The 14,207-nt window shown below is 40.5% G+C and overlaps 1 protein-coding gene across 1 annotated transcript in view; it reads left to right on the top strand.

The window, feature by feature from the left end:
* The window catches only part of LOC147613934 (uncharacterized), a 39,134-nt gene that overhangs the window by 24,033 nt on the left and 894 nt on the right, over nucleotides 1–14,207 (top strand). The window contains exons 2-3 of the mRNA XM_086781936.1: nucleotides 517–601; nucleotides 1,343–1,476. Coding sequence (XP_086638062.1) covers nucleotides 517–601; nucleotides 1,343–1,476 — 219 coding nt within the window. The remainder of the gene's footprint in view (nucleotides 1–516; nucleotides 602–1,342; nucleotides 1,477–14,207) is intronic.

Below are 14,207 nucleotides of genomic sequence, written 5' to 3'. Positions count from 1 at the left end.
CTCTGTTGGACTAGTACCTGACTTGATAGGGTTAAAGCAAGGGGATGCATCTTCAAAGTTGTGCAGAGCATGGGGAAGACTTTATCTGCATTTGATCATCTTTTGGATAGATTTATAGCCATAGTTGTACATAGAGCTTCTGCTCTTAGAATTTTAGTTTAGTAGGATATTCGGACTGCTTGTGTTTGTGTGCTTAAATCTTCGGCTACCATAATCACTCTGTCAAACACTTGTATACTTAATGTTGATTAATGATTTCTAAGAAGCTAGGTTTTTCTTTGAGACGGCCTTTGTAGTTTGGCTCTCCAAAAGCTTCTTAATCCCTGTTGGTGGGACAAGGACAGTTTGCTGCTTGCTTTCTAAATGCTGTTGTCATAATGCTGATAGACAGGAACTCTTTGAAACTGGGCTTCCTGAAATTTTCTGTTTTTTTTTTTTTGGGGGGCGTGGGGGGGGGGGGGGGGTGGGGGGTGGGTGTTGGGTTGTTCCTGAGGAGCTTTTCATTGTTTTGAATAGGCAAGGAACTCACGACATAATCGGCGTGGAGTGGCCAGCCCTCCATTGGATGGTGCAGACTTGGAGCTTAGGCTTGGTAGCTCTGGTATGATCCTGAACATCCATAAAAACTGTTGGAAGTAACAGGTGTGTTTCAGCTCAAGAGCATGCATTGAGTCTTGCAATGGCTGCATTATAATGTGTTGCATCTTCTTGTGCCTGCCTGCAATGACTGCATTATAATGTGTTGCATCTTCTTGTGCCTGCCCACCTCCTGTAGACGACACTCCTTGGTTTGCCCTGATTATCATGTAGCGCATTGGAGAAAGAGGAAAGCCTTGGGTATAGACAACTTCTAGCTGGCATTGTTTCCTAAACATTTAAAAAGACTACCTTATGGTTCCGCTACTCAAGGAGCACTTTCATACTGGCACGTTTCTGAGGTGTAACCCAAGCATCAGCCTTTTTCTCAGGCGTCTATAGAGTCCATGCATGGCTTCTGAGTCTTTCCAGATACAAAGCAAATCTCATATTTTGGATGAAGCCTTGTATTTGATGTTTCATTGAGGCAATATTAAGGTCTCTTCTCTAATGCCTTCTTTATGTCTCTTGTGGAGAGCCCTACTGGGATCTGTTGGTTGTTTTCTGCTTGACAGCTATTGTCAAGTCAATCTGTGCATATTATGCCAACCTTTACTAAGGTCTCTTTGCTATGTACCTTTTTAAAATGTCTTGCATGCATTTGCACAGTCCTATTGTGACCACTTAGTTGTATTTTTCTTGATGCTCATTGTTAAATTAATCTGTGTGTATTATATGCTAACCCATTATGGTGGCACTTTCTCAGTGCTGCAAGGAACCAATTTGGCTTCTTTTTCCCAAAGAGTCGCTGGAGGGGCACGTTCTACTAGAGTTTCTAGGAGCCCGACAATCGATTTAACTTCTGGAAATGATGATGATGTGATTCCTCTTGCTTCTGGGGTGAGCATGAATTGATTATTTCCATGTAAAGTTCCTTATGTGCATTTGGAAAGTGAACCATGGCATGCTCTTCTTTTAACACTGCTTTTTTTGCTCATGTCATTAAGGTGGTAAAGTCATGGAATTATTTTATGTGCAATAAGTCTGCTTTCCAGTTTTTCTGGTTGTTTTTGCAAAAGAATAAAATTCTTCTATGGGTAGAAAGAAAGAAAATGTGTGGATCACAGCCCTCCTATGATGCAAGAACTGAGGAGGGGGGGAGGTCGTCTCTACTGTGCGTTTGCCATCTTCATTAGTGTTAATCTCTGTTTTTGCTTAGCGTCTAAGTCTTCCGCTGTTAGCACGCATGTTACATTGTGCATGCCTTAACTGAAATGCATATGGACATGGATTTTACTGCAGGCGTCTCTAAGGCAAGATTAGGGGCCGATTTGGGTAGTTTTGACAGCCCAATATGTGCCCAAAGGTGCCTAAGAAGTGGACCAATGGTTGGGGCACACTTTGGAAACAATATGAACATGTTTCATGGTAATTTTTGATAATGTTTTATGACCTGGAAATGGATGGCCGACACTGAGTATGAATCGCCCTTAGATCCCTATGTAAAGGGAGGTCAAAGGTCATTCATGGGCATTTATAGAGGCAAGGAGGAATAGATGTGATCTGGAGTTTGTTATGTCCGAACCCCTTGGTAGCAGGCATAGTCTCAAGAACCTCCTTACAGTGCTTATCCTTACCTTAAGCCTCCAACCTAGAGAGCTTCTTGCTTGCCTATATTAAGCTTTTACCAAGTAGCTTCTTGATTGTATGCTACTGGCAGTTCTCTCGAGGGTCTTCTCAGAGGATAGCAATATAATCTTGCATGTAGCTAGGTTTTCATAGCATGCACAATTCAGATCTACATTTTTAGATCTGTGTTTATCATTGTATATATCCATTCATGCAATATACAGTAGTTTATGTGTCCCTCTCTCTCTCCTCTGTTATGTCTTGGAAGGTAAGATTAGCGTTAATTCTGTATGTGCTTAGCGTTAATGTGATTCAGGTTCCATAGTCATGTTACATGTTGGGAGACAAAACATCTTGTCATGGCATTGGACTGCATAAGGGCACCACCCCTACGATCCATTAGCATGCTACGGGCAACGACCCATCCATGAAGTCAAAAATGCTCGCCAAAGTTTCCCCTTTCCACGAGGCTTTATTTACTAGGGCAACCCTTCCATGAGTTCACATAACTCACTAGGGTCACCAACCCTTCCTTGAGTTTACATACTCACTGGACAGAGTCACCAACTCTTCCATGAGTTTACATACTTAGTAAACAGAGTCATGAACTTTTCATGTTGATTAGAGTCACCAACTCTTGTCACTTATTAGAGTCACCAACTCTTTCATAAGTTCAGATATTGACTCACTAGGGTTCCATGAGTTTACATACTGGCTCACCAGAGTCACCAACTATTGCATGCATGGAAGCCTTGCTGTAGTGATCCACAGCGCTAAGCCTGCTTAAGAACATTGATATTGAATTAAGATGATTAAGACAGAGGAGAGAAGAAGAGAGAGACTGGGTGTCAGGGTTTTTTGTATTAATATGATACAAAAAGATTACATGATGCTTGTACATAACTTAGGGCTATGGTCAGCCCCATAGGGGTGACCCTGGCCCTTCTACATGACTTCACTAATGACTAATGAATGATTCAACTTCTAATAAATGACTTGATCAATCCTGAAAATGATGAGATGCTTATATATGCTCCTGGAGTGCTGGACAAAAACCACCTTTTTATATATTAAATGCTGCGCTTAAAGTCACCTGCTGTCTGCCAGTATCTGGGCATCAACCGCCTGCTTCCTGGACCCACCTAAAGGCTACCGATTGCTGTTTGGCAGCCTAGCTGGTTGTCGACAGGTCATCCAGAGTCCAGACCCTCCAATGTTGTAGATGATGATGCTGTGAACATAAATGGTGCTACTGCTGATGATATTAATGATGATGCTACTGCTAATTGTTGCACTAATCAAGGATTTCGATAGTTCATGCTGAAGATTAGCAATGGCACAGGCGTGCACGTGACTTTCCCTTTTGCTAAACTTGATGACGGGGTGGATAGTGTCATCCTTCCTCCCTGGACTTCTACTGACTTTGAACTGCTATTGACTTTCTATTGACTTTGACTTTACCGATTGATATTTTTGTATGAACACGTTCACTCCTGATCTCCACTTCCAAGTCTTGATGAATAACTAAGCATCTGTTCACTGTTGTTCCCATGCTTGCTTTTCCCTTAACCTTGACACAGCATCGGGTCACCTATTGGAACTGATGATGCCTGTTGCTAGGCCTTTGGAAATGATCTGAGAGCTTAACGAGGTATTGGGTATGCGTACCTACCCTCAAGGAATGCTTCCTGTGGCTTCGCTTGTTTGTAGACCACTCCATCTGCTACCCTACTGCATCCTTTCTGCTGGAACTGTGCACCTTCCTTGGGACAATGCTTAGTAGGCTAAGCCTGAATGCTCTCATACCAATGTTGCATGCACGGAAGCCTCTCTGTACTAATCCACAACCCTAAGCTTGCTTAGGAACATTGATGCTAAATTAAGATGATTAAGACAGACAGAAGAAGAGAGAGTATGGTGTCAGGTTTTTTAGTATTAATATGGTACAAAAAGATTACATGATGCTTGTACATAACTTAGGGCTATGGTCAGCCCCATAGGGGTGACCTTGGCCCTTCTACATGACTTCACTGATGACTAATGAATGATTGAACTTCTGAAAAATGACTTGATCAATGCTGAAAATGATGAGATGCTTATATATGCTCTTGGAGTGTCGGTTGGCCAGCTGTCGACTGTCGGCTATATTTGTTGGACAAAAACCATCCTTTTATACATTGAATGTTGCGCTTAGAGTCCCCTGTTGTCGGCTAGTATCTCGGCATCAGCTGCCTGCATCCTGGACCCACCTGAGGCCTGTCGACTATTGTATGGTAGCTTGGTTGGCTATCGAAATGTCATCCAGACCCTCCAATGTTGTAGATGATGATGATGATGCTATGAAAATAAATGGTGCTACTGTTGATGATGATGCTACTCCTAACTGCTGCACTAATCAAGGATTAGGCAGTTCATGCCGAAGATTAGCCATGGCACGGGCGTGTACGTGACACCAACTCTTGCATGAGTTTAGGTACTCATTCACTAGAGTCACCAACTCTGGGAATATTCTTACGGAAGAAACAAAAATGGAAACCCTTGAGAAAAGGAGTTTTTGCAACTTTTGTTTTTTGTTTATATATACATATTTTATTATATATATATATATATATATATATATATATATACTTACATATATATATATGTGTGTGTGTGTGTGTGTGTGTGTGTGTGTGTGTGTGTGTGTGTATCTATGTATGTATATATATACATACATACATATATATGTGTGTGTGTGTGTGTGTGTGTGTGTATCTATGTATGTATATAAATTTAAATAATAAAATATGTATATATAAACAGAAAACAAAGGTTGCAAAAACTACATACATACATACATACAAGGTTCTACATTTTGTGTGAATAGATGCTGTGTGTGTGTGTGTGGAGTGCGTGTGTGAGAGCATGTCTTGATACAAGGTTCTACGTCCACTATTGGGCACTGATGACGTTAGTGGGGATGTAGTATCTAGTCCATACTATGCATAATGGAGTTGATAGTTATATAGTCTTGTGGGTTGACTACCATGAGTATATAACGTGCACGTTCCTAAAAGGTGAATTTGGGCATGTTCTTGGATTCATCTAGGTATATAATTCAACTGTATTAGCGGATATGCAGATTTCACATTGAAGTTTTCGTCCGAGTTGCGGCCAATTGATATTGTGCTTATTCTTTCTATCTTTAGCGCAGTGCATTTGCCCTATCAACTACTTATTTGCTATACTAATTCTATTTGCTACTTCCCTTAGTGCTAGGCTTCATTATGGCTGAGTTTGCCTTGCAGCTCCTGAGGTTTGACAAAAACTCAGTATGAAGGGCTTTGTGTGAATATATGCTCTTATGTGTGTGTGTGTGTGTGTGAAGTGCGTGTGTGAGAGCATATCTTGATACAGGGTTCTACACCCACTATTGGGCAGTGATGACGTTAGTGGGGATGTCGTAGTATCTAGTCCATACTATGTATAATGGAGTTGAGAGTTATATAGTCTTGTGGGTTGACTACCATGAGTATATTGTTAGAAGTCATCTCCTGTCTATACATATATACCAGGGCCTCTGTTGTGGGTGTGCCCGCCCTTATTAGGTGTTTTCTCATTTTTCCCCACTTTTCATATTGTTTTTCCATTTTTTCTATTTTTTCTATGAACAAATTGTTGCTGATGACATCTTGCTAGAGTTCTGTTTGACGGAGGACAGTACGGTGGACCTCTTCACGAAGTCGCTATCTCAGGATTTGCTCAAGCGGCACCCCAGTTCCCTGTGGTTGGTTTCACAGCCAGGAGCTGAGAGGGGGTGTTAGAAGTCATCTCCTGTCTATACATATACACCAGGGCCTCTGTTGTGGGTGTGCCCGCCCTTATTAGGTGTTTTCTCATTTTTTCCCACTCTCCATATTGTTTCCCTATTTTTTCTATTTTTTCTATGGCTTGGGTGGCTGCCCTGTGTTGGCAGGAGGACCTTTGATCTGGCCGACTGTACCTTCAAGTACCCGACCTCATATCTGTTCAGGCCGACTTAGGAGAGCTGGCCGACTGGGTGTATTTGCTGGTCGTGGAGGTTCAGGGCCTGTCGGCTGCCTCTGATGCAGGCCGACCCCAGTATTGGGGCCATATAAAATGGCCCCATAGCCCCCTTGCCATTCAGTATCATTCCGGGATATTCTTTGTGTATAGAGCAGAGTTAAATGCCTCTATCTCTCTCTCTCTCTCTCGTGCTGTTGTTTTCTGCATTGCGTTTGCTCTTGTGTTCCCCGATCTGGTCATCATCTCCGCTGCGTATTCTGACATATATAACATGCATGTTCCTAAAAGGTGAATTTGGGCATGTTCTTGGATTCATATATATATATATATATATATATATATATATATATATATATATGTATGTATGTATGTATGTATGTATGTATGTAAATACATATATACACATATACATATATATGTATATATATACATATCTACATATATACATATACATATACATATATACATACATACATATACATATACATATACATATACATATACATATACATATACATGTATGTATGTATGTATATATACATACATACATACATACATACATATATATCTATGTATGTATATAAAAAGTGGATTTTGGAAATATTCGAGGAAGTTAGGCTTTGGATCCTTATCATAAAACCCTCATTCTTTATCACAAAATCCTCCTTGTTTACCTTTATTCTTTCACGAATTTCATTCCCTTTCATGGTCCTTTGTTTATACGATAATCTTCGTTTGCTTTTTTACTGGTAAAGAAGGAAAAAGTTTCTGGTTGATACCAGATTCACATCTGAAGGCAATCGCATATACGATTTGAAGGGGTCTGGGTTGTCGAACCACATCTCCCGAAAATTATCAGTATATATGGCAGGAAACGCTTTTCACATATCGAGGTCGGAATGGGAAAAATTGAACTTTCAAGTATGGAGCAACAATCATCTTTTGAAACTAAAATAGTTACAAGCTACACATGAATGGTGATGCGGTGAGAATTCCCGCGAATTCTTGCTTTCCGAGAGTTGGTCAAACCCAACCCTAATTGCTCGGATAACAACCAATGCACATTGCTGAGTAATAAGGTGGTTTTCTTGCAAAGAGGCTTGCTTTCTTGGAAAATCCACTCTGCGTGTCCCTGGTCACACACACACACACACATACATACGTAGATATATATACATATGTACATGTATATATATACATGGCATATACATGTGTGTTCATGTATATGTACACACACACACATACATACATACATACGTAGATTGGTGCATGCGTAGAATACATGAACACACACACACACACACACACACACACACACACACACATGGTGCATGCGCGGAAGCCTTGCTGTACTGATCCACCGTCCGAACAAGATGCTGATTTAAACATGATTAAGACAGAGGAGAGAGAAGAAGAGGGAGATTGGTGTCAGGGTTTTCTTTGTATTATATTAAGGTTGCTTTAATGTGTGTACATGGTTACTGAATGTATGTGCATGATTGGGCCCTTGGTCACCCGACCTCTGGCCCCTACATAGCTTCTACTGACTTTCTATACTGCGGAAATGATGAATAAGTGACTTGAGTGAACTGATTTATGCCTTCATGCTTATATATGTTGCTGAGCTTCAAGTCGGTCTGCTGCCCTGTTGCTGGACATGATTTATGCAAAATAATCTTCATTAAATGTGGCACTTTCTTCATTGCCTTTGCCCATGTGCTAGCCTTCAACTAGCTATTGGTCAACTGGTTACTAGAGGTCCTAGCTGGTTGCCGACTAACGTATGGAGGTTGTCGACTGGGACTTCAAGCCCTCAATGATGTTGATGATGTTGATGCTGTGGTTGATGATGATGATATTGATTCTGAAGATGATGATAGTAATGGTAATGATGTCCTAAATATTGACTTAGATGAGGGATTAAGGTTGTTCATGCAGAGGATTAGTCATAGCACGGGTGTGCACGTGACATTCCCTCCTGCTAAACTTGATGACGGGGTGGACACTCTGTCATCCTTCCTCCTTGGACTACTGACCTTAAACTTCTACTTCTGACTTTGATATTTTTGGTCTGAACACCTTCCACTTCTGATCTTCACTTCCAAGTCTTGCTGAAGAACTGAGCATCTGTTCCAGTTCTTTTCCCATGCCTGCTTTCCCTTACCCTTAACACAATCTACTGGAACTAATCATGCCTGTTGCTAGGCCTTTGGAACTGATCTGAGAGCTTAATGATATACTGGTTATACATACATACCCTCCGGGAATGCTTCTTCTGGCTTCGCTTGTTAGCAGACCACTCCATCTGCTACCCTGCTGCATTCTTCTGCTGGATCTGTGCACCTTCCTTGGGACTATGCTTAGTGGGTTGAGCTTGAAAGGTCGGATACCAATGTTGCATGTGCGGAAGCCTTGTTGTACTGATCCATAGCCCTAAGCTTGATTAAGAACAAGATGTTGATTTAAACATGATTAAGACAGAGGAGAGAGAAGAAGAGAGAGATTGGTGTTAGGGTTTTCTTTGTATTATATTGTACAAAAAGGTTTCTTTAATGCCTATACATGGTGTTATATGCACATTATGTGTGCATATACCAGGAGGCTAACCCACATTAGGCTTGTGAGCATGGAAACAAGCTCTAGTGGAGCATGGGTTAGGACTAACCTTAAGGATTAAGGTTAGGGTCAGGCATCCAAGGGTCACACATGGGAAATGGAGAGTCAAGAGTCACTTGAGGGCCCTCCTATATAAAAGGGACATGGGGCACACTCAAGGGAGGCTTGGACGCTTGGAGGCTTGGGCTTGAGGCCAAGGCTATGTTATGCTCTCTTGTGTAAAGGATCATATCTACTCACTCACCATTTCACACTATAGCTACATGCTATTGGATTGGAGTTATACCTCTTGATGGTATGGGACATCAAGGTAGAGGTATGATGTATTTCATTTATAATTCATGTGTGGGCTCGGGGGTGGCTGGGTGGATGAGTTTATGCTTGATTTATGCATGTTTATGCATAATAATTATCTAGAGAGATCTTAGGGTTTTAACACATGGTTATTGAATGTATGTGCATGAGTAGGTCCTTGGTCAGCCCCAGAGGGGTGACCTTTGGTCCCTACATAACTTCTACTGACTTTCTACACTACTGAAATGATGAATAAATGACTTGAGTGAACTGATTTATGCCTTCATGCTTATATATGCTGCTGAGGTTTAGGCCGGTCTGTTGCTGGACATGATTTATGCAAAATAATCTTCATTAAATGAGACGCTTTCTTTATTGCCTTTGCCCATGTGCTAGCTGCTGGCCGACTGGATGCTAGAGGTCCTAGTTGGCTGCATAGTAGTAATGAAACGCATTTTAGACTTCACTGAAATTACGAAACGTTTCGGTTTTTTTGAAATGAGTTTTTTATCTGCTGTTTTTTTAATACAGATTAAAAAAAAAGGTTTTAACATGTCTCAGACTTTAGTTTGACATATGTAAATTGCAATGTCTTGCTTTTATTTACAATTTTGTTAGTGTGTAAGGTCTAGTTGACATGCTGTTTGTTGAAAGTCTTGTAAAGTTGTGTAAAACCTTTTGAAGGTCCCCGTTTTTGGCTACTATCTCCACACACCCCCCCCCCCCCCCCCCCCCCCCCCGCCGCCCCCGCGGTTATGAAACCTTTTTTATACTTTTGGGCTTGGCAATGAAATGTTTCGAAACGCGCTTCAAAAACCTTTTTTATGAAACTCTTGGCTACTATGGTTGGTTGCTGACTTCTTTATGGAGGCTGCCGATTGGATCTCCAAGCCCTTAATGATGTTGATGCTGTGGCTGACGATGATACTGTTGATGATGATGATGCTGAAGATGATGATATTAATGCTAATGATGCCCTAAATGTTGACATAGATCAAGGATTAAGGCTCTTCATGCATAGGATTAGCCATGACACGGGTGTGCACGTGACACACACACACACACACACACACACACACACAAACAGTATGTATTCATATAAACATCTTTGGATACATATATATACATGTGTATATATATTAAATATATACATACATACATATGTACATCTATATATATGCATGCCATATACATGTATATGTATATATATATATGTGTGTGTGTGTGCGTGTGCGGACTCGTGCTTCGTCTTTTCGTATTGCATCTACCTTTGCAAAGATAGATGCTAGCATGCTCCAGTCTCATGTGAAAGGTGGCATTCAAGCATTGCAAGGTGATATAGACATGATGGTTACATAACTATCTACTTCCTCTTGTTGATGATGATGAATGCACCCATAAAATGTGTATCATACAATGTACAGGGTTTGTGTTCCTCTAATAAATAAAATTTTGTTTGGGAATATGTACATAGATGCATCCTGATATCATGTTTTTTCAAGAGCATAACCAGCATGAATTTGTTTGCAAGATAGGTTTCTTTGATGGTTAATGTATATACTACGCTGGCTTGAGTCCTTTTCTGGTGTTTGTGTGTTGATCAAGCAGATTTATTAGTCTGTAGTGGCTTATAATGATCCAAATGGAAAGATTGATTATTTTGCAGTGCATGCTCAATGGGGATCTCTATGAGTTTGGCTGTCTATATTTCAGCCCGCCGAACTCTTTTGTGGCATTCTATGAGTTGATATCCTTGGTTGTCCAATGCTCTCATTTGTGGGTATTTTAATAACTCCCCTTCTCCTCAGGATAATACTCGAGGTCATTCTCATATGCTTGCTTATGAGAAAGTGGCCTGGAGAAATGTTGTGGTTGATCTTGGATTGAGAGATTTATGGACAACCACTTCTCCTGATACATTTCACCATAATGCGCATTAGGATTATCATGCAAGATTGCATCGTTGGTACTTACGGGAAGAAAGACAACGCATATATCAGCCGAGGAATATGCTGCAGCCTGCAGTTTTTGGAGGAGACTAGTCATACTCGCATGCTATCCGAGTAAGGGCAGTATCATATTGTCTATGCAAAGCATGCATTGGCTCTCAATGACCATCGAAAATTGCAGAAATGGCAAGTTAGATCATGCCAAAAGCCCCTTTTGGATAAGGGTTACTCATCTAAAGCATTTTTCAAAAGCTGCAGGTTTCGAGACATGTATATCTAGAGTGATGAAAGAGGATGGCAATCGGACACAGGACATACACCAGTTAGAGCATGAATGTGTTATGCATTTTCGGCATGTTTTTGCAACACCACCCTAGATGATTCCTAATATTCGTAGGGCTCGATAGGAGCTTCTGTCTTATGTTTCCAGCATTGTAGATATGGATGAAGTGGTTTATTTGGAGTCTATGTTTTAAGCTATGGATCTGAACAGGGCAGTAAAGGCACTTGGTAAATGGAAGACTCTAGGATGGGATGAATTGATTGTGGAGTTATTTTTGCAGTTTTGGCCTATGCTTGAAGAGTCACTTTGCTTATGATCAATGACGCTTGGAATTCGGGCATCATGTCTTCTGCTTGGCTGGAAGGACTAGTAAGACTTGTGCCAAAAAAGGAATTGTATCATAAACTTTCTGATTGGCATTCTATTACCTTGATGCGAGTGATTTATAAATTAATCACTAAGATGATCACTAACCACCTCAAAAAGGTCTTGAATAGGGGTTTGCATTCAGCGCAATGTGGTTTTGTGCCTCGTAGACAAATAGCAAATCACATTTCTAATGTCTATGTTGGCATAGAGTATACAAAATATACCAAGCAAGATGTGATCTTATTGCAAGTTGATATTGCTAAGGCTTCTTATACATTCCAATGGGAATTACATTGCAGAAGTCATGGCGAAATTAGGTTTCGGTCTAAAAATGTAGAACATCCTCTCAATGGGTTTTGGGTAGATCTTAGTGCCTTCTCTATGCTATTACTACTCATCCCTTCTTGACATATATGGATAAGCTCATTGAGGTTGGCAGATTACATGGACTTCGTCTGCCTGATGGTCGGCATTTGGTTGCTTAGGCATATGGTGATTGACTCTTTCTTCTTTCTTGAGAATACGCAATCGGATTTGCAATGTCTCATGAATACCTTGCATATGTTTGGAATGGTAGCAGGTCTTTTTATCAATTAAAAAAAAATCAAAGCTCTTGCCTCTTAGCAAAGCTCGTTGGCAATGCATTCTATGGCCTAGGCAAATCATATCGCCTTCCTATGGGATGGAATCTTTCACTTCGTGATGCTAAAAGATTGGGTGTTGCAAAAACTCATGATTAAGTTGGAATATTGGAAACTCTCTCTCTCTCTCTCTCTCTCTCTCTATATATATATATATATATATATAAATGATCATGTGTATTTTTTATTATATAAAAAAAAAAAACAAATGTATTAACATGAATGGCCTTACTTGTAGAGGCACTCGTCGACTTGTTAAATGTGAAGCTAAGACGGCCGGATGCGGACGATGCATGAGTAAGTGCGGGCGGAGCCGGTGATTAATGCCAAGAACAAATATTTTGTATAAAAAAAATAAATATATTAATTATTATGTATCACAAATTATATTATGATGAGAAATTAATAAATCGTCAGATTGTTGTAGGCACTTCACACAACAGGTGAAAGCTTACCAGTTGTAGCAAGGACATTGATTTGAATTACGGCTATGGTGTCTTGTCCAATCGATTTTCATGGCTTACATTCAATTTTTTCTCCATCTTCTAGCATGGTTTTATGATTAAAAGCATTGAGATCTTTTGGCAAAATTCTCATTATAAGAAGGCCTTGCATCTCCTTAAGTATGAGTTCATATGCTCGCCGAAAATGCATGGAGGGCTTAACATTTTGAATATCCATGCTCTAGCATGCAAAGCCATTGTGCTTCTGACTTTTCTCGTGCAAGAACAGCCCCTGACGCTTATGATTGCAGCTCTTTGCTTTAATGTGAACACCGATGCATTTGGCAAATGGCAGCTAATTCACTCGGAACTTTTATTTGGCTATGTGGAGGGTAAGACTTTTGGATGCGCTTATGTCTCTCCTTGCAAATTGGAGCTTGTTTTGCAATATATTCAATGGTTGGGTAGACCTCTTGTGACTGGATATACCTTGAGACAAGAAAGTGTCTTTTGGAGTTGTGCATTCCTTGCTCCTTTGGCTCTCTGTTTCCCATGGCGAGCTTACTGTCTTTCTACAAAAGGCATTCAAGTGCTTTCCACGAGCTCAAAGCCGCTAGCAGCTGGACATGCACTATAGACCTTCATGGTGCATGTTACAGGAACAATTGCAGCCTTTTACTCCTCTCTTATGGTTGTTCCGGATAGTGAAAGGACAAAGGATTGGATTTTCCATAGGGGATATCCCGGATCTTATCCTAGTTTCTCTTTCTCTCTCAGGTTTCAGCTGCTTTGATGTATAGGTTGATTATTCTTGTGACTAAGACAGCTCGTTGGTGGAAACAAAACCTAAAGAAAATCTGGGATGGTAAATTGCCACTCAAATCTAGATTATTTTTATGGCAATGCTTGTTGGGAGTTCTCCTAGTTGGAGAATTTCTTGAAAAAAGACACATAGCTGTTGCGAAATAACCTCCTTGTTTTTGCATAAATGAAATAGTGATGCATCTTCTTTTGACCAAAAGTTTCCTTCGGCAAATTTCACATTCCCTTAAACTCAGATTTCTAGGGTATTCCTTCTCTATTTTTTTTTTGGCAACTAGCCTTCTAGATTGGATCATGCACGGCCCTTTCCTAGATATTGGGATTTGTGGACAATATGGCATGCAAGAAATCAGTTGGTTTTTCATTCCATAAGGATTGCACGCTATCGCTACTTTCTTTCGTCAATCTTTGTTTGACAGCATCCATTTGTATTAGATCGGTGCTGGCCAGTTGGCTTTGTTTTTTCACTGTTTTTAACTTGTGTGTGTTCTTCAAGAAGTTTGTGTGTGCATGCGTGTATATATATATGTGTGTGTGTGTGTGTGTGTGTGTGCGTGCG

The sequence above is a fragment of the Cibotium barometz genome, chromosome 43 (genome assembly GCF_041138505.1).
Source record: "Cibotium barometz isolate CiBa-2024 chromosome 43, ASM4113850v1, whole genome shotgun sequence".
NCBI lineage: Eukaryota > Viridiplantae > Streptophyta > Polypodiopsida > Cyatheales > Cibotiaceae > Cibotium > Cibotium barometz.
This window is presented reverse-complemented; position numbering and strand designations above follow the sequence as displayed.